Source organism: Panthera onca, chromosome B1, assembly GCF_046562875.1.
Source record: "Panthera onca isolate mPanOnc1 chromosome B1, mPanOnc1 haplotype 2, whole genome shotgun sequence".
Classification (NCBI taxonomy): Eukaryota; Metazoa; Chordata; class Mammalia; order Carnivora; family Felidae; genus Panthera; species Panthera onca.
In genome coordinates, this window is record NC_138342.1 from 178,345,913 (window position 1) to 178,372,898 (window position 26,986).

Here is a 26,986-nt window from a genome sequence, read left to right on the forward strand (position 1 = left end):
ACCGTCCGACTCTTGATTTCGGCTCAGGTCATACCTCACAGTTTGTGAGTTTGAGCCCCTATGTCATTCTCTCCCTCCCTCTGCACCTCCCCTGCTCATGTTCTCTCTCTCCAAATAAATAAAGCTTAAAAAAATTTAAAAACAAACAAAACAAGAGAGTAATGTTTCTTTGCCATTCTCAGATTTCCCAATTGCAATTTCAGCTGTTGATGAGCAACAGAAGCTGGCAAAAGATAATTATGGTTTTGCTATGACATGAAATTTGAATTCTACAGTAAGGTGGCTATGTGGAAAAAAATCACCTAAAATATGTGCCAGTGGACCTCCTGGCATTCACACCTCAATAGTGATTTGCTATTGTCTACTACTCTGCCCTGGCCCTGTAACTCAGCAAGGTACGAAGGAAATTCTTGGAAATTTTCAGTAATTCTTTATGGTATGTTATATGGCACTACTTGGGATTCACAAAAATCTCAGCATATATCCACTTCATCCTCAAAGTTTACAGCATAAATCTAAAACATCTACATTTCCTTCTTTTACTATAACCCATATCAGTGTGTCTAAGGACATCATATTCCCTTATGCCTTGTTATCCACTTGTTATTCTAACTACTACTCAAAGGCAGAATTCTCATTCCTTCTATAGTTTTCTGGAGACAATTCTCAGACTGAGAAAAATGCCTCCTTTTTTCCAATCACCAGTATTGGAAGCCTCTACAAAAGTCATTTAATTAATATGTAAATCATTAAAATAAAGTGGCATCATAATTACTAATAGAAAGTAAAAGAAAAGAAGTAAATTGTTCCATGAAAGCTATAGGGGGAAATTCAATTCAGAAAACATTTTTAGCTTCGAGATAAAAGTTGCTTTTTCAACCCCATGAACACACTTACGTTTTTAGAATTAGTTAAGAATTAACAGTGGTACTCACTATGTAAAATCAACTTTTAATAAAAACATAAGATGTTAAAAACCATTATTTGACTTTATTAACCTTACTCATAGTGTTGAATACAAATGCAAAATTAAGTGGTGACCCTTATTTTTAGTCTATTTCAAAGCATGGTCTTTTAGATTTAAGAATTAGGGTAGATATAAGTCACAAGAGGGAGGGGAACCAAAAAACCAAGTTAAGAAAAACCCACTGATATGTTTATATGTTACAAAGTTTGAGGTACAGCCCTTAAACTCTTTGAAATGGTATTTTCCTCTGACTTTCCATTAATCTCACCAGTAACTGAACTTTTAAGAAGGCCCTATAATCTAACACACAAGTCTTCCAATTATAAACTGAAAAGAAATGTGGGCAGGTATGTGTACCAAGTACCTTATGAAATTCACTATGCACAGGTGAACTTCACATATAGATTTCAAAAATCAAAAGGACTATGATATTCTTAAAACCCAAAGGCTAGATAAGGCCTTCCAATCTTTTCTGCACTGTAAGAAATGACTTGATCTAATGATGTTAATGTAGAAATACATTATATATTTTAACATCAGTAAGATAGGACATTCAAGGGAAGAGCCAATAAAGCGTTCGCATTTTAAAACCAAAAGGGACACATCTTGGACACCTTAAATTACAAAATTCACTTCTAAGCAGGAACTGTTACTGTGTAACAAATACTGCTCATATTAAAAGTGCTGGTGACAAAAAAATTCAATACGCCCTCTCCACAGAATCTGTTCACATACATTTATATATAACTGTAACTGTAGTAAGAGTTTAAATGTTTAAGGTGCTCAAATTTTGCACTGCATGACTAATTCAATAAGTATTCATCTGCTACCTCTTTGTAGCAACTCCAGTTAGAGTGAATGATCCATGGGCAAAGGGCAAAAATGTTGTTATTTTCTAGAATGTGGCATTTGTGGAGCTGGAGCGCCCTCTATTGGCAACGAGGAAGACACACTCATTAGCTGTCCTGCATGCATTTTCTCATTAATTCGGAGTTCACATCCATCTTGAAGCATTCGAACTGCTATTCGGGCAATGTTCTTAGAGTCGTCAAGACCACTGTGAGGCCTCCCATCATAATCCATTCCTAGCTTTTCAAGCATTATTGTTAATTTGGTTTGGCTTCTAGGAACCTGAAAAATAAATAGCTTAGTAAATAATTCTTTAGTATTCTATAAATCACTGTGAAAAATAAGAAATTGAAAATTAACAGTAATAGTTAAAGTTAGGCAAAGGGCAAATACTCTTGGTTAAATGGAGCAAATAATTCAAACCTTCAGAGCTTAAAAAAATGAAGTTATAGATGAAAATACATATAAACAGAATCCTCAAGACATCTAAAGAATCTAGTTTTGTAATCTGACAAATCATTTATGAAAGGAAATGTATTGTTTTATTTATTTATTTATTTATTCACTCATTCATTCATTCATTCATTCATTCCCTGGGGAGGGGGGCGGAGGTGGAGAAATGTATTGTTTTAGACATCTAAGTTAAAGCTCTACCATTTGAACTCAAACATTCTTTTGTATGGTATTTTACTGTAATGTGTTATTTTAATTGATAGACTCCTTCAGTGGATACACTGAAAAAAATCTAGCCTTTCTATGACTAAAGACAACAAAGATCAGGGCGGCTGGGTAGCTCAGCCAGTTGAGTGTCTGACTTGGTTTTGGCTCAGGTCATGATTTTGTGGTTTTATGAGTTTGAGCCCCACATGGAGCTCTGTGTTGGCCACACGGAGCCTGCTTGGGATTCTCTCTCTCCCTCTCCCCCACTCACGTTGTCTCCGTCTCTCTCAAAAATAAACTTAAAAAAACAATGATGAAGATCAAGAATGAAAGACATTATCATGTGATACTTTTCAACTTACTTAAATATAAATATTTAAATTTATTTAAATACTTGATAAATATAAAAATCTCACACCCCAAATTTCAATATGCCCCTCCACTTTTGAGAAGCACCATTCTACCTTCTGTATATCACTACTGGGAAGATCTGTTAAGTTTTACATTGTGTAGTCTATATAGCTATGTCACCTAAACATCTTGGGGCTTCAGCTTCTTTATCTGTAAAATAAGAGTAGGGGCACCTGGGTGGCTCAGTCAGGCACCTGACTCTTGATTTCACTCAGGTCAGTCAGGATCTCACAATCGTGAGATCAAACCCCGGGTTGGGCTAGGTGATGAGCGTGGAGCCTGTTTGTGATTCTTGCTCCCTCTCTCTGCCCCTCCCCCACTCACGTGTGTGCTCTCTCTCCCTCAAAAATAAACTTTAAAAAATAAAATAAGACTAACAGTTATCCTGTTTACTCACTGGGTTATTAGGAGAATCACAAAGTAAATGATATAAAAGAACCATGATAAACATCATTAATTATCCTTAGCTGGAATTATCACCTTCTGGTCCTTTCACTAAATATCACCTAGAAAATGTGCTTCCAAAAATAATTTTTCCAACACACTGAACAACTTAGGTGAAATGGACTATCCCTAGACACACAACCCACCAAGACTGAATTGTTAAGGAACAGAAAATCTGAACAGACCTACAATAAGTAAGGAGGATGACAGAATTGGTAATCAAAAACCTCCCAACCAAGAGAAGCCCAGGACCAGATGGCTTCACTGGTGGATTCTAAAAAACATTTAAAGAAGTATTAACACTGATCCTTCTCTAACTCTTGCAAAAAACCGAAGAGGGAACACTTCCTAAATCACTTGATGAGGTTAGCATTATCCTGATATGGAGGCCAAAGACACTACAAGAAAACTACAGATCAGTATCCCTTATAAATACTGATGCAAAAATCCTCAACAATACCAGCAAACCAAATTGAGCAGCATATTAAATGGATTATACACCATGAACAAGTGGGATTTAGTCTTAGAAAGCAAGGATGGTTCAACATACAAAAATCAACCAATGTAAAAAAACCACACTAACAGAATGAAGGGAAAAAAGAAACACATGATCATCTCAATTGATGCAGAAAAAGCATTTGTTAAAATTAAACACCCTTTCATGATGAAAACTCTCAACAAAGTAGGAAGAGAAGAAATCTACCTCAAAATAACAAAGTCCATATATAAAAAATTTACAGTGAACATTATATTCAATGGTGAAAAGACCGAAAGCTCTCCCTCTAAGATCAGGAACAAGATAAGGATGCCCACTTTCCCCATTCAAAACAGTATCAGAAGTTCTAACCAGAATAAGTAGGCAAAAAAAAAAAAAATAAAAGGCATCTCCACTGGAAAGGAAAAAGTTATCTATGTTTGCAAGTGTCGTGATCTTTTATTTAGAAAATTCTGAAGATTCCACCAAAAAACTGTCAGAACTAATAAGCAAAGACAGCAAAGTCACAGGATACAAAACCAGCACACAAAAAATCAGTTGCATGGAGCCCAGGGGGCCCAGACAGTTAGATGTCTGACTCAGGATTTCAGTCATTATCTCACGGTTCGTGAGTTCGAGTCCTGCATAGGGCTCTGCGCTGTCAGCTTGGGATTCTCTCTCTCCCTCTCCCTCTCCCCTGCTCATGCCTGCACGTGCTCTCTCTCTCTCTCTCTCTCTCAAAATAAATAAACTTAAAAAATCAGTTGTATTTCTATACAATAATGAACAATCCAAAAAGGATATTAAGAAAAAAATTCCATTTCAGAGCAAAAAATAAATAAAAAAGTTTAACCAAAGAAGTGAAAGACTTGTATATTGAAAATTACAAAATGTTGCTGAAAGAAATTAAAGACAACATACATTAAATGGGGAGACATGTTCATAAATTGAAAGATTTAATATTGCTAAATAATCAGAAATACTTAACACGATCTACAGATTCAGTATAGTCACTAGCAAAATATTAACTCAAAATGGATCAAAGACTAAACCTAAGAAAGAGTCAGAACTACAAAATTCTAAGAAAACCTAAGGGAAAAGTTACATGACATTGGATTTGGCAATGGTTTCTTGGATATGACACCCAAAAGCAGAGGCAACAAAAGAAAAACTCGATAAACTGGACTTCATAAAAATTTAAAACTTTCGTATATAAAAGGACACACTACCAATAGCAAAAGACAACCCACAGAATGGAAGAAAATATTTGGAAATCATAGATCTGAAAAAGGATTAATATCCAGAATATACAAATAATTCCTAAAACTCAACAATAAAAAAAAAAATTACATGATTTCAAAATGGGCAAAAAGACTTATACAGACATTTCTCCAAAGACATACAACTGGCCAATAAGCACATGAAAAACTGCTCAACATCACTAATCATTCTGAATATACAAATCAAAACCACAGTGAGATACCACTTCATACCCATTACATAGCCATCATTTAAAAATATAAAAAGAGGGGTGCCTGGGTGGCTCATTTGGTTAAGTGTCAGACTTTGGCTCAGGTCATGATCTCAGGGTTTGTGAGTTCGAGCCCTCTGTCGGGCTCTGTGTTGTCAGCATAGTGCGCACTTTGGATCCTCTGCCCCCACCCCCCACTCCACCCTCCACCCTCCACCCCCCACTCTCTAGCCCTCTCCCAATGGAGCATGCACACTCTCTCTATATCCCCTGCCTCAGAACATAAAAAACATAAAAAAGAGAAAAAAAGAAAATGGAAAATAAGTGCTGGCAAGGATACAGAAAAACTGAAACCCCTGTGCATGGCTGGTGACAATGTAAAATGGGGCAGCCACTATGGAAAACCATTTGGGAGGTCCTCAAAAAATTAAACATAGAATTTCTGTATGATCTAATTCCACTTCTAGGTATATGCCCAAAGAACTGAAAGCGGGGACTCCGTTATTTGCACCTGCATGTTCACTGGAGCATTATTCACAATGGCCGGAAGGTGGAGGCAACCCAACTGTCTATCAACAGATGAATGGATAAACAAAATGTGGTCTAAAAATATAATGAAATATTATTCAGCCTTCAAAAGGAAAGAACTTCTCAAACAACTTCTCAAACAATGGAATTATCACGTAGCTTTACAAAGGAAGGAAATTCTGACACCTACCACAGCACACACGAACCTTGAAGACATTACACTCAGTGCAATATGCCCGTCACAAAAAAAACAAATACCGGAAGATTCCCTCATATGAGGTACCTAGAGCGGTACAATTCACAGAGAAAGTGGCATGGTGGCTGCCAGGGGCTGGAGGAAGGGGCAACAGGGAGTCACTGTTTAAAAAGTATAGAGTTTCTGTTTTGGAAGATGAAAAAGTTCTGCAAATGGATGGTGGTGATGGCTGCATGACAATATGAATGTCCACCCTTCACTAAACTGTACAGTTAAAATGGTCAGAATGGTGCATATTGTTATGCTATGCCTATTTTACCACAAAATAAATCAGAGGTAACATGAAAAATCAGGGATTGTGCCAAAAAAAATTATCAGCTCTATTAAACAAGGGCCAATTCACTCAATCCTGTCTAAAACTGAAGAGCTGTGTGAGAACCTGGGTAAAGAGCACATAAACCTCACGCATTCTCTGGCCTGGCAAGAAGTTCTCAGCACGGTGACTGACTTGGAAGGTGAATGGCAGGAAAGTGGTAGGCCAGAAATTGCTGACTGGTTTGCAGAAGAGCTGCAGAAACTAGCCTAGACATTTTCATCACATAAACTAATTCAACAAGATAAGACCCTGGAGAAAACCCTTAACTTCAAGTGGTAAGATTCTTGGATTTCAAGGAAAAGTGAATCTTTGGGAAAATCATATTGCAAAAAAACTGCCAATGTTCACACTTTTGCTTAGGCTTGACAGTGAGAAAAGCTATTAGCAAGTCTCAAGACTTAATGTAAGCCATCTGGACAAATTGTAGAAAATTAGACAGTATTTTTCCTCCCTTTCAACACCAGAGGGTGACTAGGTAAAAAACCCTTTCTTAGAATCTTCTGCTCAGCCACAGAACTTCACTTTGAAAAGAGCTTTGTAATGTACAGTCTGTACACTAGAGAAGAGATTTACTGATCTGCCTTTAGAATAGTCGTGGATTTAGGGGCGCCTGGGTGGCTCAGTTGGTTAAGCGTCTAACTCTTGATTTTGGCTCAGGTCGTGATCTTGCAGTTTGTGAGACTGAACCTCTGAGTCGGGCTCTGTGCTGACAGTGAGGAGCCTGCTTGGGATTCTCTCTCTCCCTCTCTCTCTGTCCCTCCCCTGCTTGTGCTCTCTCTAAATAAATTTAAAAAGAAAAAAAGAATAGCTGTGGATTTCTGCCAAAGAAGAGGGTCCAGTCATTCACAGAAAAGCAACGAATATTTCACTGCAGCTTTCAACCTTTTATATGTGTGAGTAATAAACCTCTTCTTATTTAACAATATGAAGAGCGAGCGCAGAAGCTGTCTCATTTCAGTGGAATACGAAATCCATGCAAGCTTGTCTCAAATCCTAACCAGAACTGAGTATTTGTACAGGAAAAAGAAAGACAAAAACAAAAGAACGAAAACAAACAGCTATCACCTTACCAATGTGCTTCATCCTTTTATTTCAAAAATGACATTTAATGTGTATAAAGAACTAGAAAAGAAATTAAAAACTAACATGTCTGCATATTTTTGAGTTAAACCTACACTTGAGTCTGATCATGCCACGCAGAAATAAGCTTTTTTATTTTCCAAAATCTTGTATAAAATTGTGTCTGTAGGCTGTATTTGTATCCGTATTGTTTCAGCCTACTCATAGAAAACTCAAACCCACTTTAAGTTTCAGCCAGTTATTAAACAGAAAAGTATTATGTTTGCCTTATGAATTTTTTAATTTATGAAAAGGAAAGAGATTAATTTCAAATTTAGAGATCTATCTATCTCCACTCCTAAGAAAGGCTGGATAAAGAGTAATTTTTGGTTTTAAAAGAAAAAAAAAAGAATACTTGTTTTTTTTGTTTTTTTTTTAAGTTTATTTACTTTGAGAGAGAGGGAGAAAGAGCACACATGCGGGGGAGGGACAGAGAGAGAGAGAGGGAGAATCCCAAGCAGGCTCTGCACTGTCCGCGAAGAGTCTGAGTCAGGGCTTGAACTCATAAACCATGAGATCATGACCTGAGCTGAAACCAAGAGTCAGACACTTAACCAACTGAGCCACCCAGGTGCCCCTGGAAAAAAGAATACTTTGTACTTGCCAAAGACCATACATTGTTAGACTCCTATATAGTAAAAATTTGTGCTAAGACTTTTAGGCCTGCTTGGATATGGGGGGGGGGGGGGGGGGGGACGGCAGAGAAGGAAACATTTTAAAAAGATAAATGTTAAGTTTCCTCAACTTACACTAATTGGCATCACAGTCAATAAATTTATGAACAGAAGAAATCCACATAGAAAAGAGCAGCCTAATAAACTGGTCAACATATACAGATTCACAAAGAAATATTACTCTGTACTCAAAAGAGCACTGGTTGGGTGCCTAGATGGCTCAGTTGCTTAAGCATCTGATTCTTGATTTCAGCTGAGACCATGATCTCACAGTTATGAGTTCGAGCCCAGCGTTCGGCTCTGTAGTGACAGCACAGAGCCTGCTTGGGACCCTCTCTCCCTCTGTCTCTGCCCCTTCCCCTGCCTCAAAATTAATAAATAAACTTTAAAAAATGTATTAAAAAGAAAAGAGTGGGGAGCCTGGGTGGTTCACTCGGTTGGTCCTCTGACTTAAGCTCAGGTCATAATCTCACAGCATATGAGTTCAAGCCCCGCATCAGGCTCTGTGCTGACAGCGCAGAGCCTGGAACCTATTTCAGATTCTGTGTGTGTCTCTCTCTCTGCCCCTCTCCCACTCTGTCTCTATTTCTCAAAGATAAACTTAAAAAAAAAAAAAAAAGAGCACTGGCAATGTTATTGCCTTAATATATCTGCAACTTTCTGAACACTCTAATGTATTGTGAACAATAGATATTTTTATGCAGACTTAAAAATTATGTTATGGCTTAATTAATTATTAAATTATTAATAATTATCCTTGGAATAAATAAAGGTTTGACAAAGATGTCCTAATATAAGAATGCATTGTCACCTGAGGTACAGCAAAAAAAAAAAAAAAAAAAAAAAAAGGGCCCAAGACCCTACAGATTTACATAAAACACAGAGCATAGAGACACATTTGAATTATCACATTAGCAAAATGCAGACAGTGGGAAAACCTACACGACAAATGGTTGTTTCTTAAAAATAAAATAAAACAATTGTTAGAGAGAAAAACAGGTGGAAAAGGAATTTAATTAGAGATTAAAAAATTTAAGAGACATGTCAACCAACTATAAATGTGTGGACCTTATTCTGATTCAAAACACAAAAAGTAGAAGAAAAAAATAAGGTGAAGAAGACTAAGAGGTACCAACTCCCAAGCATAAAGGAAGTCACAGGGATGAAATGCACGGCACGGGGACCAGTCAATACCACTGTAATAAGCCTGTATGCTAGCAGATGGTAACACGGATCATGGTGAGCAGGGGGTGATGTACTGAACTATCCGATCACTATGTTGTACACCTGAAACTAATATAACATCGATATCGACTATGTTTCGACTATGTTTAAAAAGCTAATTAAATTTAAAAAGAAAACTATGATATTTATGACTATTTGAGAACATTAAGGAATTCCTGTTGGTTTTTCTGTGTGATAATGGTATGGTGGTTATGCTTTTCAAAAGAATTCCTTATTTTTTGGAATTACATAACAACATGTTTACAGATCAAATGAAAATAAAGTTTGAGATCTGCTTCAATAGAGTAAGGAAAGGGGTAAGCAGGCGAAGATACAGATGAAACAAGGTTGGCCATGAGATTATAACTATTCAAACTGGGTAACGAGGGTTCATTATACCTGTCAACTTTTGTATACATTTGTAATTTTCCATAAAAAAAGTTTTTTTGAAAAATCATAAAATGAGTGAAAAGCTAAATTCACAAAGAAGTAAAAAAACACCAAATATAATCAAAGGACTAGTATCCAAAATAAATATCTATACGCAACCACAATTTATAATCTACAGTTACAGAAGAACTACCCAATTTTTAATGTTTATTTTTGAGAGGGCGTGCAGGTGAGTGGGGGAGAGGAAGAGAGAGAGAGGGAGACACAGAATCTGAAGCAGGCTCCAGGCTCCAAGCTGTCAGCACAGAGCAGAATGTGGGGCTTGAACCCACAAATCACGAGATCATGACCTGAAGTCGGATGCTCAACCGACTCAGCCACTCAGGCGCCCCAGATTACTCAATTTTTTTAAATGGGAAGATTTAAACAGGAACTTTACAAAATAAATTCAAATGGCTAATAATCATAGGAAAACAAGCTCAACCTAAGAAGCAATTAAACAAATGCATATTAGGACCTTAATGAGATGGCATCCCACATCCACCAGATTTGTAAACACTTAAAATGTCTGGCAACACCAGATGCTGGCAAAGACGTGGAGCAATTATGAACTCATCTACTCTTCTGGGGAGAGTGCAAATTGGTACAACCCCCTCAGAAAACTATTTTTGCATTACCTAACATCAACGATGCACATATCCTACAACAAGCAATCCTACTCGTAGGTTTAGACCCTAGAGAAATGAGCGCAAAGAAGCCCCAGAAGACATGCGTAAGAATGTTTATAGCACCACTGTTCATAAAAACCCCAAATGACCAGTCAAATAGAGCAGATAAACAAACTCCTGATATTCATACAATGAAATTCTACATGGCAATAAAGTTAACAACAGCTACATACATGACATCGATGAATCTCAAACATAATGCCGGGGAAAAAAGCAAAATGAACAATACAGCCAGCACGATGCTAAAACATGTTCAAAAACAGGCAAAAGTATAACGGATGTACATATAAACAGTAAAACTGTAAGGAAAAACAAGAAAATGATTTCCATGAAAGTATGGACTGTGGGGTAGGGGGCTCTGGGAAGAAGAAAAGGGGTTGAGTGAGCGGAAGTTACAAGGGATTTCACTTTAAAAAAAACTCCACTCTTCTGTATGTACACTTCTCAGCTTTAAAAAATGTCAAAACCACAAAAAATGTTTTTAAGGGAAAGCGCCTTTTCTCATGAAACTAGGATGTGCTTCATCAAAATGAGGTTGTAAAGGAAGAAAGAAGACAGCACAAGGTCTTACATGTGATAGAGAAGCAAAGAAAAAGAAAAATCTCCTAGGATGATTTTAGAAAAAGCCTGAAAAACAAAAAGTTCAAATTAGAACAGGATTAAAAGTTCCAGGCAGGTAATCTCCAAGGAAAAAGGAGAGAAGGAGAGAAGGAGAGAAGGAGAGAAGGAGAGAAGGAGAGAAGGAGAGAGGGAGAGAGGGAGAGAGGGAGAGAGGGAGAGAGGGAGGGAGGGAGGGAGGGAGGGAGGGAGAGAGGGAGAGAGAGAGAGAAAACGAACACTGGAGGGCACCTGAGTGTTCTGAGTACTGGGGAGCAGTCTACAGTTTGAATGGAAAGTAATAGGATAACGACTGAAGGAGGCACTTGTTAAATCTGGGGAGAAGTTGTGAAGTCTCTAGTGTTACAAGAACAGAAGCACCTAGGAATAATTTGATTACAAAGATAATGTAACTAATTAGGAAGACACACAGAGGGGAAGGACATGCAGGTACTGTGGCTTTTTCACAGAGCTAAATCTTCATCTTCCATTGCAGGAACTCAAGAGATACCTCAAACCGAAAATTCAACAAATAGCATTAACCTATCATTTAAAAGTATGAAGGTAAATATTGGAAGAAAGAGCTACAAAAAGTTGAAATTGTCTGCCTTAGGAGAATAGGAACCAGTGCCGGTAAGGGCCAGAGTGGATGACTGCCACTTGTCATAAGCCTTGTAATACTACTTTTAAAAATTTACACTACACCTATGCATTAACTCTGATAAAATTAAAATTCAGTGGGGAGCATTTGTTCCACAAATAATTCACACATTAAATACCCCTATAGTTTCAAACCTCTGTTACTGAAGAGCATGTATATACAATTAACCTATTCAAATAATGGTAATAGATTTAAAGAAAAACAGCTCAACTTTCTAAATTCATAAGATCATGATCATATTCATGTTTAGATAGTAAGTAACATAGGTATATTGCCTTTTCCTGTGAAAAGCACCTAGTAAATCACAATGTGATGTACATGCAAAATGTAATAAGTTTATCAAGAGCAATATAATCAATAAAATGAAAATTTTTACCTTGTAAAAGTTCCCATATGACTTTCGAATATTGATCCACTTTTTAGCAAAAGGAGGATATTTGAGCCTGCTTAGCCGGCACTGAATATTCAGGAACTTACTCATATCCCACGAACTTGTAAAATAAAAACAGGGGTGAAAAACAATGAAATGAATACCATACTGTTCTTACAAGTAAAATCATTCTATTTGTTTTTGATTTACACATCCCCTTTCTTGCTGATATTCACATATATCAAACTTACAAAATTAACCTCTCTACCTCCAAAATACTGCTTCAAAAATAAACTTTAAAAAAACAAAGAAAAGTACAAGTCAGGTATATTAAATTTTTCTCACAAACTGACTAATTCTTACTAGGCTCATCATGACCATTTTCATGGTTCTGATTACTTGGGCAGACTTCTATGTTGCTAATTATTTTTTCATAAGCCAAAAATAATTCTGCTAAGCTTACTTTTAATGGCAAGTTTATCATATTAGGAAGTTCTTTGAGGGTGTGCTTTGAAACAAAACAAATGAACAAAATATTTCAAAGAGAAGAAAGTAGCTATTCAGGGGTTAGAATACAATTTGTTGTGTTACAGCATATGTTTCTACAACACTAATCAACTTATGTAGTTAAGTAGGAAAATACTGATTGTACAATATGGACGTTGTGTTGGTTTGTACATGGTTTTTCCTAGGAAAAAAGGAATCGGGACAATAGCTGTAGAAATTATAACCTTCAGCAGGAAAGAAAAAACTCTCAACTCAGCTGCTGTACTGCCAACAGTACTTTCAAGTATATTATTAAAAAATTAAAAACGAGTGCTTGTCCCCAGGATCCTATTGCTTCTGTGCATTTGTAATATCCTCTGAGGCAACTTCCACTTAATGTGAACTGCTTGCCTGCGTGGTCCAAATTATTTCTGGAGGTATGAGCTATGTCCCAGAATGTGAGGTTTTTACAGAATCACACATACTGTGTTATGACAAAAACACCTATATACTTTGGCAGGCACATTGCTCATTCACATTCAAAATCAACAGATTTCTGAAGAGGTCCATCAACATTTTCCCAAATTTCTACTTTTAAACACAATTATAATGTGACTATACTCAGTGCTTTTTTCCTATGTTAAGGGTCACTAAACCCTTTATGTAAGTGACATCTCCGTTTTAGTGTGCAATCTGTCCACAGTTTGAAACAGAAGTCGATTAGGACTTTCTTCTTCAATCTTAATAGCACTATCCTTTAGGAGCTGCCTTGGCACAATGCCTGTAATCCTTGTTTTAATCTTTCTGATCTTCCCTCTAAATTTTTCATCTAACAAATGCTTTTTGAGCACACAAAATTTTGAGTTCAGACTACAGTAAGCATTATGGAAGATTATATCAAGTAGCCCAAGTCCTTACCCTGAAAGGATTTTTAATCACCTTGCACACGTAAGTCTTACATAAATAAAGTTTAAGTCTATCAGAATATTTAGATGCCAACACAAATGGTACATATATAAAGCCTATGAGATATCCAAAAAACCAAAAATCAGTATGAGTTGAAGTATGCATAGTAAAACAGAAGGGCTTAATAAAGTAGTAAAGGAAGAGAGCCTTCTAGTAGAAGAAAAGCATGAAAAAGTGCACAAGGGACACACCATATGGTTCATGGGCCAGCATGACCACAGTGGAAAAGAATGGCAGGTGGATTAGGATACACAGGCTTCAGGTCTGGCTTGAAAGCCAGACTGAAGCTTTGGGACTTCTTTGAGCAAGGAAGTGTCATGATAAAAAGGTCATTTTAGTTTTACACATTAACACTTATCCTTCCCTAGTCTTCTAGTCCTGGATTAGACTGTTACCATTGCTTTCCCTCCTCTCTTTGGTCCCTAGGATTCAAAGTTTAAGTAGAGATAAGAATGTGAGAAAAATATGGTCTCTTGTGGGAGACCCCAGAACTATCAGTAAATAATACTTTTTGTGGTTATTCTGAACATTAAATGAACATGAACATCTTTTATCTTTAAAAAGGAAATTACAAAAGATAATTTTGCTAAATACTCACCCATCTGTCAATATGCAATATTTATACTTTGTTCCTAACTCCTTCGATTTCATCCAGTCAATTACTTTTTTTAGTACCTGAGGGAAGGTATCAGCTCTGTCTACCTGATCCTGAGGATATAAAAGTAAAATATATAAAAGTCAGAGTAGCTACATGGAGTCCTACAAATACTCAGACACAAACGTTGAAGAGAAAGGAACAGTAAGAGAAAGTCTCATCTATGGTATTTTAAACTCTACGTGACTTCCTTGGCTGAGATCCACCTAACGTTGCATTTTTAAGATAATTAAAGATTGTTTACAATCCTCCCCAAATGAAGATTTAAGATCATCCCCAGTGGTTCTCCTTTTTTTAAGGCCTCAACCTAGTGGCTGACTAATTCTCCGGAGTGGAGAAAAGGGAAATCTCCCAGCTACAAGCCACAGCCCTCCAACACGGTCTCCCTATCTCAAAGCTCAGATCTTTCTACAACAGACAACACACCGCTGCCAGACTGAGCTTCCTCAGTTGATCGTCACATCACTTCCGTACTTAAAATCCTGCAAACGTTCCCCAAGGCTTTCAGGATAAAAAGACACACAAGACTCTTCATGACCTGGCCTCCCTCGCCTACCACTGTAGCTGTATTTTCTACCACTTTAGCTGCATTTTTGACCACTTTCTTACTAGCTCATGCACACCTGACCATCCCCAACTACTGACAGTCCTACCATGCACACGTGAAATGCCCAGCCATTCTTTCCTGCCTATTGACCTATCATGATTCAGCCCAAGTTCACTAACTTGAGGAAGTCTGGCACAGGACAGCCCTCCATTCCCTCTGTCATAAGATGCCCATACTACCCTGATAAAACAACGACTTGCTCATTAGTCTTAACAATATTGTCACCACTCACTGGTTTAGTCTGTCTGTCCTCCTGAATACAGACTGTCGAGTGACCTGAGGAGACTGACTTAACTATCTCTGTGTCCCAGGTACCTTGGCAAATACTACAGGAAGCACTCAAATACTTGTTGAGTGAATGAGTAAATGAATAAGGGAACTAACTAAACAAAGGCCCTAACACATTACAACACAATAAAAAGATCAGAGACCTAATAAAACATTAACCTATATAGAAGGTCAGGTTATAAACAGATATATTTTAAAACTTCCAAGTCCAGCATGGTAACAATTATTCTACCAATGATCAAAAAAATTAAACCTTTAGATTCATCATTGCCAGTCCTTAAGAGGAAAGGCTAGAAAGATTTTACCAGGTATAAAATTTGCTTTCCTACTTTTTTCATATTATAATATGGAAAATCTTTATCAAGTAAGTACGTTGTTTATAATAATAATTTTTTAAACTATGAAATACAACCCTAATTTCAGAACCTCTTTCAAACTCTAGAAAAAAGAACATAGAATTAGAACCTGAGTAATTCCAGTTAGGTTGATGCAGAAATCAGAAAGTTGGGTGTTAATCTCCGGTCTCACATACTGCTGAAATGTATCTTCCTACAAGGAAAGGAGAGCAAGTTAAAGTATTTTCTATGACTTCAGATACATGACACAAGGTACATGAAATATTAAGCCACAGGAGACTATAATTTTATAGGTGCTTATGACATAACCCTTTCTAGAATTTTAACCATTTCAGGATAATTCTCTACTCCCAAAGCACTCTAATTTTGACTATGCTTCATAGTTTAAATTTTTTTAAGATAAAACAAGTATCTGAAAGCAAGCCTTCAAACCAGTTTACACATTATCTTGAGAAGCAAAATGTTGATAATTTTGTTTGTACTATTTGAAACTGTAAAGCTTAATAATGCAACCTCAACTTCAAGATGCTACCAGCTTTTTAAATAATAGTAAACTCTTTGAAAAAAATGCCAATCTTTAGTTATAATAAATTAGTTCTAGATTACTGCTCTCTCATTTACTCTTGAATAGTCTTTATTTTTATGTTGATTCCATTAAACTGAAATCTAATAATCAAAATTGAACTACATGAGATGTAGTAGTTTAAAGAGCAAGAATACTATATTTTTGTAGCCATTTTTATCCTCTTTGAGAAGCTCTCATGCTTGCCTTCTCATCTGCTCCCAACAAGTCTGTGAGCTCATAAGGCCGGTACTGTTACCATTAAGCTCAGACCTCCAAGCGCTTTCTCCTCTAGCCCAACACTGCCTCCCTAAACAAGAACATGCTAAGTCACTTTTAAAACTTAAGGATAATTTTGAAGCCTAAAGGCAGCAATCGCTAATACTAGGTAGATACAGAGAAAAAGACTTTTTGTGTGTGACAGAAGACTCAAAAAATTAAGAAAAATGTTCCATTTCCTAATAAATTCTTTCTTCACATTAGTACATTAAGCCAATGAGTTGTAAAGGTTAACTCTTGTCAAAGAGCAACATTCAACAACAGCAAAGAATGTCTGAACTTTAAAAGTTAGATGCTCTTTACTTACCAAATGCATTGCAGAAAGAAAAAGTCCACTTAACTGAATTTCTCAGATAAATGAAGGCTCTATCCTTTTAAGTATCAATATTTTCATAATTTTCAATGAAAATCTTTCAAAAATATGCTGCAACTTCCCTTCTCAATACAAGCAGGTAGTATCAAATATACCATTAATAAAAAACTTCATTCACTTCTATCAGAATGATTACCAGAGAATTATGCACTCGATGAGCAAATATTTAGCAACCACTTAAGCAGATTACATAGTAAGTTATCAAATGATCAGGGGAATTAAAAATTAAAGTAGAGCAGATAAGCAGGATCAGAAAAATTGGGTGTGGGGGATGGTTTCAGCTAGACTATTAAATAGATCATCACCTTTATGCAGAAGGTGAGAACCAAGGAAGGACTGGAAAGAAGAGAGGGAGTGTAGGAGGGAGGAATAAACAGCAAGACTTCTGGAAGAAAGGAATTAGAACTAAAGCCCTGGAGGTGAGGGGGTGGAACATGCCTGGTATCTCTGAGAAACAGCAAGCAGGTCAATATGGCATGATCAGAGGTGGTGAGAGGCCAGATCATGTTAAGGAATATGGCTTTTTTCTGAGTTAAAAGAAGAGCCACTGAAGGGAAGATGGGAAAGAGCCAAAGAAGGAAAATGGCTTCTATTTTATAAGGATCACTCCGCACACTATGTTGAGACTTGCTTTAGGAGACAAGGACAGAAACAGAGACCAGTTCGATGGTGAACGCAGTAAATCCAGACAAGAAATTATTGGGGCTCAGACTAGAGTCACAGGAATGCAGTTAAGTGGCTGGGTTCTAGATGAATTTTGAAGGCAGAGCAAACCGGAGTTGGTCTGGATGTGTGATGGGAAGAAACAGAGGAGTCCAGGATGATTCCAAGGTTTCTGAACTGAGTAAATAAGAATTGCCATCACTCAAGCTAGGGAAAGCTGAACACACAACAGGTGGAGAGTAAATTCACTTTGGGACATGTTAAGAGGTCTGTTTAAATGTCCAAGCAGAGATATTAAATAAGCTGCCTGGATTTGGGATTGATGTCCAGGTTGAAAATAAACAGTTGGGAGTCATTAGCATACAGACAATTTCTGAAAGCTTTGAAAGTAGATGGGATTAGGGGAGAGGATCTGTAGGGAGAACAGGACCTAGCATTGAACCCTGGGGCATCCAATATTAGGAGCTATGAAGAAAAGAAGGAACCAGCAAGGGAAACTGGAAGGGAGCCCAATGAGGATGGAGACGAATTAAGAGAATGAGGTGTACTGGCAGTCACCTGCAGCAAATACTTCAAGGACAGAGTGGTCAATTATACCAGCATTTAGAATGAGAGTCAGAGATGACACTAACAAATGATGCTAGTGGAGGGATAGGATTGAAGACCTAACTTAAACCCACAGTGGTGGGAGTTTAAGAGAGAATGGGAGGAAACAGCAGTACCTAACTTTCTCAAAGATACTTACCAGAAAAGAACAAAGAAATGGGGTAGCTGGCAGGGAAGTGGAATCAAGTAAAAGCTTTTTATGGTGTGAAAAATAACATGTCCGTATGTGGCGGGAACAATACAGTAAAAAGCAGTAAGTCATTAATGTCTCAATGAGGGAAGAGAAAGGCTAGAGCAGTAAATTTGAGTAAGAAAGATAAAGTGGAATCTAGTGAGTTATGCAAGATTATTACAGTCGTAGCAGTCATTTTTCCTTTTAATTTACGGACTTCCATCTTCCTTGGGCAAGGAAATTATATAAACAGGCTGATTATAACTAAAAGAGATTCTGAATAACACTAAGAAAAAAATGTATGCATTTTTATACACAAGCCTTTTATACTTGCTCCCAACGTTTTGGTGGCTACTGGCAATGGAAGAGAAGTAACTTTTAGACAGATGAGATGTTATGATATGTTTGCTCAGATTTTACAAGGCAAATAGTAGTGTTTTGGAGAACTCCTTCCGACTTCCAGAACGAATAGGACAGTGACAACCAATAGTACAGAGCCAATATATTATATGGCTCAAAGCCAAGGTTACGAGTGCCATATGTCCCTAAACTTTTCACCAGAAAGACGGCCAGTTCTAAGTTGAAAGGCAATTTCTGTAATTTGCCATTTTTAGAGATCAGAGCCTATAGGAGTCCACAGCTGTGGTTCTTAATCCTGACTGCATGTCAACTGAGAAGCTTTAAAAACATGCTGATGTCAGGGGCCCCACCACAGAACAACTAAATGAGAATCTCTGGGATGAGGGCCAGGCATTTTTTTTTTTTTTTTTAACTCCCTAAGAGATTCTGATGTCCAGCCAGATATGTGTTCTAACCAAACAAAAAAAACAATGTAATTTTAGCTCCTGGAAAAGGAGAGAAGTAGCCTCTGAAATTATTTCATTACAGCTTTTCTATTAATCAAGCTGATACATAGTACACAACAAGAGCCAAGAGCCCACTTTTAAATTCTAATTCTAGCTTTAAAATAGCAAATGAGGGGCGCCTGGGTGGCTCAGTCGGTTGAGCGAACGACTTCGGCTCAGAGCATGATGTCGCAGTCCGTGAGTTCGAGCCCCACATCGGGCTCTGTGCTGACAGTTCAGAGCCTGGAGCCTGTTTCAGATTCTGTGTCTCCCTCTCTCTGACCCTCCCCCGTTCATGCTCTGTCTCTCTCTGTCTCAAAAATAAATAAACGTTAAAAAAAAAAATTTAAAAAAATTAGTACATAAAATGAGATCCCTGCTCTACTAGAGAACACCAGAATAGCTGCAGCTAAAAATGAAAAATCAAAATGTAACAATTCACTTACTATTTCTAAGGTATGGGTATTCAGTAAAACCACAGGAAATTCAATTATTTCATGTATAAACTCAGGTGGGTTACCCTCTTCACAAGTGGCTTCAAAATCAATGATACAAATGTAGTCATAGTAACTGTCAGCACAATTGCCCTCTTTCAACATCAGCTTCTGTTTCTTGTAATAGTTTTTCAGCCTTTTCTTTAGCACATCCTTTACTCCTCTAAGGAAAGAAAAAAAAAATTAACTCTTAGATGAGTTTTACAATCAAAAATCTGAACTCTTACCTGCTGGCAAAGGACTGAACTGGCAGTCACAGCATAATTTAGCAAATATTAACTAGAATAAATGTAAAGAAAGCAAGACTTAAGGCTAAGTTAGCAAAGAATTAAAATCAAATGTAACACAGAATATTTTCCTTCAGAAGTAACTTTTCATTTTTGTAGTACATAAAAGCATTTCTCCTATACCGGTATTTCAAGCCATACACCTTGTTAGCATACACTGCCTATATAGCCATACTGCCTTATACCAAAATGATATACATAATACAACAACTGAAATTAATGTTGAACTATTCTACAGGCCAAACACAAATTTCAGAGTAAGAAAATTCAGGTAAATGGAATATTTATGTTATCTTTTTGGTTTTTATAGGTTAGACAACTAAAATACCCATATGAATAAGAAAGCATTATGAGCCTTGCATATAAAGTTGAATGTCTACTAGCTAGGAAAACTCATTTGGAAGATACCCTAGTGTAAACCATGTCCAGAAGAACAGCCATACTCAATAGGTTCTTAATTGGAAGGTTTCTTAATCTACCATGGATAGAATTTTACTTAGAAGATTACAGATATTTTCAAAATATATGTTCTACAAATAGTGGGTGGAGAAAAAATTGTACTAAGTAGATAACAATCACTGGTAATGGTGGTCATGTACCTCAAACAGTATGTACTTCACTTCTAAAAATTAAAAGTCATGACTAGTGCTCAGACTTCCTTCAGTGTTACTTGTTTGAGTCCTATTAATGGTTTACAAATACAAAATGGCAGTAAAAATAAAAGGACCTAAACTGTAGCCAGTGTGCAATGACAACTAAGGTATTTTCGACACATCACTAATAACTATTAAAAAAAAAATTTTAGGGGCACCCGGGGGCCCTCAGTCAGTTGAGTCTCTGACTTCGGCTCAGGTCATCATCTCACAGTTCATGGGTTCCAGCCCCATGTCGGGCTCTGTGCTGACAGCTCAGAGCCTAGAGCCAGCTTCGGATTCTGGGTCTCTCTCTCTCTCTGTCCCTTCCCCGCTTACACTCTGTCTCTGTCTCTCAAAAATAAATACGTTAAAATTCTTTTTTTAATTTAACCTTTTACTTTCCTTCCCAAACTACCACTGAAAAAGAATCCTATTCATGAGAATATTGATAATTAACCAGTTTGTTGTTTTAAGACAGAATGTTTTAATATGTTTATTTGTTTTAGATTTTCTAAATTACCAAAATGGGAGCACCTGAGTATATCTTGATCTCGGCTCAGATCATGATCTCACAGTTCGTGGATTCATGCCCTGCGTCTGGCTCTGTACTGATGGTGCAGAGCCTGATTGGGATCCTCTCTCTTCTTCTCTCTCTGCCCCTCCCCAACTCATGCTCTATCTCACTCTCAAAAAAATAAATTAACTTTAAAACAGAGGATAAATATTGCTTATAAGAAAAAAAAGATAATGAGGACCCAGAAACAATAACCATTTTCACCTACTGCATGCAGTCCATTCTTTTCTTGATGCTGACAATTAACTATCAAAATTCTGCATTCCAAAGGTCATTCATTCCTACTCCAAGCTCCAAGTCAACAGAAAGTGATTTGTTTTGCAAAAATTTACTAAACACAGAGTGTATACACTTCACAGAAGATACACACACACACACACACACACACACACAGTTGGCTAAGCTGCATTGTTTTCTCATTCAATATCCAGTTCAATATAATGCATGCTATCATTCTGCATATTTTTAAAAGCTAAAACAGAAAAAAACATATTTCCTGATAGGTGAATAATTTTTTTAAATTACTTGGTTTCAAAGAAACCCTCTTTATAAAAATAACACAAGTGGACAAAATAAAAAAAAAAAATATGTGCATATATATATATATATATATATATATATATATATATCCAATCTCAGTAAGATGTAATTAACCATCAACCAAGTGAGCAACTAAAAAAATTTTAAATATATTTAGTACAATAAAATAGCTACTTCTGTACATTGCTGGTAGGTAGACTGTCAAAATACTCACGGTTGTTGACTCAGCACTCTTAGCCTACTGGCCAAGACACTGCCATAAATAATCAAAGGTGCACATAAAGATTCACTTACAAGAATGAAAATTGTAGCTACTATGTGAATTGTTAATAATGGTTATCTCTTTATGGTAGGATTACAGATGATTGGCTAATTCTTCAGTGTATTCAAGATTTTCTAGGATAAGCATATACTACTTCTGTATTTTTAAAAAGTTATCGTTAATTACCTGGTTTCAAGCTTGAATTCTGAAAGCTTAGCTCTGAGTTCTTCCTTACTCATTCTATTAATGCATCCATTCGTAATAGCAATCTCTTTGTAAACTGGGTCACTGAAATCACTTGCACTGGAGGTAATGAACTTAGATCCTTTGGTTTCTTGGCCATCAAATCTACATTGTTGCTTTTTCTACCAAAAAAAATATATATACATATAGATAAGCTTATAATTAATACAAACATCTTAAAGATTCAAACTCCTGAGGCCTATTCATTACTACATGTTCAACGAAAAGTGCATAGAAAGAAGACATGTTTCCAATACGATTTACCCTGCTCTCTTCTGAGTCATGAGATTTCTTAAAGGAAATGAAGCTAAATAAAAATAGCACCAGTGCTGGGAGCACTTCACTACAGAGCCCCAGCTGACCATTTACTAGCAGCATGACCTTGAATACTTACTAGCCTCTGATCTTCAGTTTCCTTATCTATAAAATAAAGAATAATAACTATTCCAAGTCGCATTTGGTATTTGGTAATGGTAAACAGTATTTAAACAAGGTTATTATAAAGATTAAATGAGATTATGTGTATCGGGCTCCCAACACCATGCCACCTACCATACCACCATGGCTATTAATGGGAACTTTATTACCATCATAGACTACAGAACAGACCTTTTCACAAACATTCTAAAATTTCTAAACAAACCAATTTTTAAAAGAACTTTTACAACATTGTGCATGTATAAGTCAGTGACATCCTCAGAATTTTTTAACCTCACTTCATTTCACTAAGTTAACAGAATTGACCAATATAAAAACAAAAGGGACTATACAGAAACCTAGTTCATAATCTCTTAGAACCCCAAGCAAAGAAGGAAATGTATTCAGCTTCAAAACACACAATTTCCCAAACCCACATATATACCAATTATTCTGAAGAACTACAGTTAGTGTATCATAAATCTTTCCTCTCCTTAAGTCAAACTCTGTGTTAAGAAAAAACTGAACCCAAATGTAATCACTCCACAGGTAGTTCAAAGTTATTAATATGCCAAGTTTCAAAGTTCCATTTATAAGTTAACAATTTTCCACATGCAATGTTACAAATATTAGGTATGCTCCAGAATTTTCAAGAAGACTTTGGTACTGGGGTGCCTGAATGGCTCAGTCAGTTGAGCATCTGAGTTCAACTCAGGTCATGATCTCATGGTTCGTGGGTTCAAGCCCTGCGGTGGTTTCCCCCCACTCCTGTCCCACCCTGCACTCTCTCTCTCAAAAATGAATAAACGTTAAAAAAAAAAAAAAAACCCACTAACAAGAAAATAAACTTAATTAAAAAAAAAAAAACTTTGGTACTTAGCATTAATCCATATTAGTCTGTTAATTTAGTCATAATTTACTACATTGTCCCCATAAGAACTAATTACAGGTTAAGAGGGAATAACCATGGACAGGCCAAATTCCCTGACTTAGCACTAATCCTAAACGTTCAGGGACTATTTCTCGCTCAAAGCTCTCAAATGTGTGTTTAATACAACACACATTTACTAGAAATGTAATGCTAGGTACTATGCTAGAGCACTCAAGAATTATTCCTATGTCTTCAGAGGAAGAGATCAGAAATCCCAATGTGTAAATTGTCCATTTACTGAAGAATAACTATATTGAAATTCCTTGTTGACAAATGGTTAAAAAACTTTACTAAAGCTATGGAAATAATTAGTTTTCAATAATACATTAAATTTACAATACCTGGCTACTTTATTGCTAGAATTTAATCAGGATAATTTATCCTTTGTCTTTAAACTTGCGGTGAATTTTAAACTCCATCTTCAGTCGGGTTAAAATTTAGGTCAACAATGAGTAACAGTTTGTCTACCAAAACAGATGGCTCAGTCAATTTAAGCAAATTTATTCTTTGGCTAAGTCCTCTCTCTGATTCACTTGCTTAATTCTTACCTAAAACTGCAGCTACAAAAATTACCCAAAATAACACTAAGGTCTCTTAAATCTGCTGTAAATCATGATTTCTGTAAAGGAAGATCTGCTTCCTCTCCCAGGTCCAACTCCAGCTCTTTCAATGAAGCTCAGGGCACGTGAAGGTCTGGTTCTCAGTGATCAGTGTCTGCTCCCAAATTTAAGGTCTACACTAATGGTTTCTGAAGAAGGTTGCTCAAGTCAACCCACTAAGGAGTAAAAAGAAAATATTAAAAACCCGCATGTACTATAAATCTAGTAAAATGCATAATTATTTTACTAAACAATAGATTGACAATGACATCCTCCCCAATGTCTATGTCCACCTGTCACAGGTCACATAAAGTACCAGACATATAATGAGAAAAGTGTGGGCAGATTCCATATTATGGAGAGGAATATTCATTTTCACAGTATTGTGACCTTCTGCAGTTTTTCTGTATTCAAATAAATGACTGTACAATTTATATGATCTCAAATAAGAGAACATATACACTATGGGAAGTGACTATGAAAAACTTTTTATACCAAAAAGAGGCTTACTGTCTTACCACGCTTTTGAACTTAAAGTTGAGTTACATATTTTCTTTTGCAAGACAGGTATTCCAAAATTGCTGTCATTTTCTGTGATGAGAAAGGGATTAATAGCTTGAAACTTAAAAGGTTTTCCTTTCAACACAACTTGTTATTTCAACATGAAAGAAAAGGTTTTAACAGTGAGATAAAAAGATAACTGCTTATCAAAAGAAACTTTTCTCTGTAGCAAGAATATTTTGAAAATAGTTATTTTGGAAATGTTTTCATATATGATTGCCAAAAAAACTGCATTACCTACGAAACAAACAGCCTCCACAACTACACGCTAAAAAAAAAAAAAAAACAAAAAAACAAAAAACAAAACCTTAGAAGTATAATTTAGCCTGATTAAAATTCTTCCAAAAGAAGAGTTCTGATGAAAGGTGTACCTACTTGGTTAAAAATGTGAAAATGTAATACCTATCAGTTTACAAAAACATTGGGGCGCCTGGGTGGCGCAGTCGGTTAAGCGTCCGACTTCAGCCAGGTCACGATCTCGCGGTCCGTGAGTTCGAGCCCCGCGTCAGGCTCTGGGCTGATGGCTCGGAGCCTGGAGCCTGTTTCCGATTCTGTGTCTCCCTCTCTCTCTGACCCTCCCCCGTTCATGCTCTGTCTCTCTCTGTCCCAAAAATAAATAAAAAACGTTGAAAAAAAAAAAAAAAAAAAAAAAACAAAAACAACTGACATTAGGAATAATGAAAATGGATTTAGCAATGTTCCAACAAAATACTTTGCTTGCCTGAGACAGGAAAACAAAACAAAACTGTTAAGGTGGCTCAGTCGGTTTAAGTGGCCAACTTCCACTCAGACCATGATCTCACAGTTCGTGAGTTCGAGCCCCGCATCGGGCTGTGTGCTGACAGCTCAGAGCCTGGAGCCTGCTTCGGATTCCGTGTCTCCCTCTCTCTCTTCTCCTCCTCTGCTCATGCTCTGTCTCTCTCTCTCAAAAATAAATAAACATTAAAAAAAAATAGTATCAACAATAAGTTTTTAACAACTATGAGTCACTAAAATTTGGAACACAGACCTAAGTCTTATGTTGCTATATCTCAAAGTTTGAAGACTTTCAAAATATACTGAAGTACATCCAATTATTTTGAAGCCAACTTACATGACGATGTTATTGACAGCATCTCAGCCTGAAGAGGGAGGTGGGTGGAAAAGAGGTTCGTTAGAGAGAGGCAGCATCCAAGGCCTTTCGGAGTGTGTATCTTAAGGAGAATGGGACAGCTATGCAAAAAACCCAAAAGAAGGTCGTGCAGAACAAAGGGAGCATCAGAGATCCTTAAGAAGAAAGACTATCCACCATAAAAGAACCCATGAAGCTAAGGGCTGTGACAGCAAAAGGGAAGAAGTCAGCAACGGAGGCAGGAGCCGGGTCCTGCCGGGCAGCCAACTGAAGACTAAGCTGGGGAAAAACACATCAGATTCATGTCACTGAAAGATCATTCTAGCTGCTATTTGGAGAACTGGCTGTTGATGGAAGAGTTAAGAGCAAGGAAGCCTCGTGCAAGTACCCACTCTATGAAGTGCTCAACATACGTTACTCAAATGAAATGGGCCAACTTCAGCATTAGGATTATTTACAATCTGCAGCGCTAGTTACCAATAATGTATACCTGCCAAATGAGATGAACAAGGAAGTTTTGAGACCGCCTTTACAGTTCTGCTCCGTACGGGGTTCTACCAGTGAGCTGTCAAAATCACTACGAAAAGCGGCCGTGTAGAATATCTATATAAAATGGTAGCAAATGGGCAAAAAGCTCCGATAATAGGCGCAATCACCCTCCGTTAAGGCTGGGGGGCGGGGGGCGGGTAATGGACTTCGGGTCCTAGAAATGACACGCCTAGAGCGTATGGTGCGAGTTTTAAAAACATAACCTACCTAAAAGGGCTAGACAGAATGACTACAGCAACAGCGTGTCCTGAGTATTTAGAGCAGAATTCCCCCCCAGAACTTCTAAAACCACAGTTCACACACTTCTCGTCTTGACTATTTCCTCACATCACATTGCCAGAGAATAAATTCGGGCGACAGGGGGGCTGGAGACAACCAACCCGAGGAAAGGCGCCGGGGATGGGAACAGGGGGAGCGGCCGGGGTTGGGAGTCGAAAGGCTGACGTTTCTGCGGAACAGCCTAGAAGGCAGGGGCGCGGGAGTCCGGAAGGGCCGGGCACCGACGAACGGGCGCGGCGGACTCACCTCAGGATTCGGGTTCCGCGGCTCCTCCCCACACTCGGACCGGGGCGACTCCAGCCGCGCGGGAGCCACGGCCTCGCTGCCAGGCTGTTTGCTCCGCTCATGCTCCATGCCGGCTGTCACGTAAGGAGAGAGCTGCCGGAGCCCGACACTCGCTCACTCTCACTCGGCCAAGCCCGAAAGCCTCGCCTTTCTCCGTTGAAAAATTACCGGGCTCGCGTTCCCGCGGCGGCGGCCACACAAACTCGAGCGGACACCTCCCA

General features: G+C 37.5%; 1 protein-coding gene across 3 annotated transcripts; it reads right to left on the reverse strand.

Moving 5' to 3' along the window:
* Positions 1-970: 970 nt before the first annotated feature.
* On the reverse strand, positions 971-26,986 carry ERI1 (exoribonuclease 1). Of its 3 annotated transcripts, none has more exons than XM_060653137.2 (7): positions 26,727-26,986; positions 21,977-22,155; positions 19,445-19,655; positions 15,608-15,691; positions 14,191-14,300; positions 12,147-12,261; positions 971-2,098 (listed from the first exon to the last, which is right to left on the reverse strand). In XM_060653137.2, the coding sequence occupies exons 1-7, from the start codon at positions 26,832-26,834 to the stop codon at positions 1,856-1,858; spliced, it is 1,050 nt and encodes a 349-aa protein (XP_060509120.1). In that variant the 5' UTR covers positions 26,835-26,986; the 3' UTR covers positions 971-1,855. The 3 variants fall into 3 exon arrangements, with proteins under 3 accessions (XP_060509120.1, XP_060509121.1, XP_078301534.1); XM_060653138.2 differs by lacking the exon at positions 26,727-26,986 and adding an exon at positions 25,635-25,653; XM_078445408.2 differs by lacking the exon at positions 26,727-26,986 and adding an exon at positions 23,930-24,150.

Bases quoted from the DNA above. Each gene is read 5' to 3' on its own strand.
- ERI1 (XM_060653137.2), bottom strand. From the start codon at position 26,834: ATGGAGCATGAGCGGAGCAAACAGCCTGGCAGCGAGGCCGTGGCTCCC. The intron at 22,156-26,726 runs GTGAGTCCGCCG...TTTTTTTGGTAG, and splicing joins CGCGGAACCCGAATCCTGAG to AAAAAGCAACAATGTAGATT. The intron at 15,692-19,444 runs GTAAGTGAATTG...CTTTCCTTGTAG, and splicing joins ATACCCATACCTTAGAAATA to GAAGATACATTTCAGCAGTA.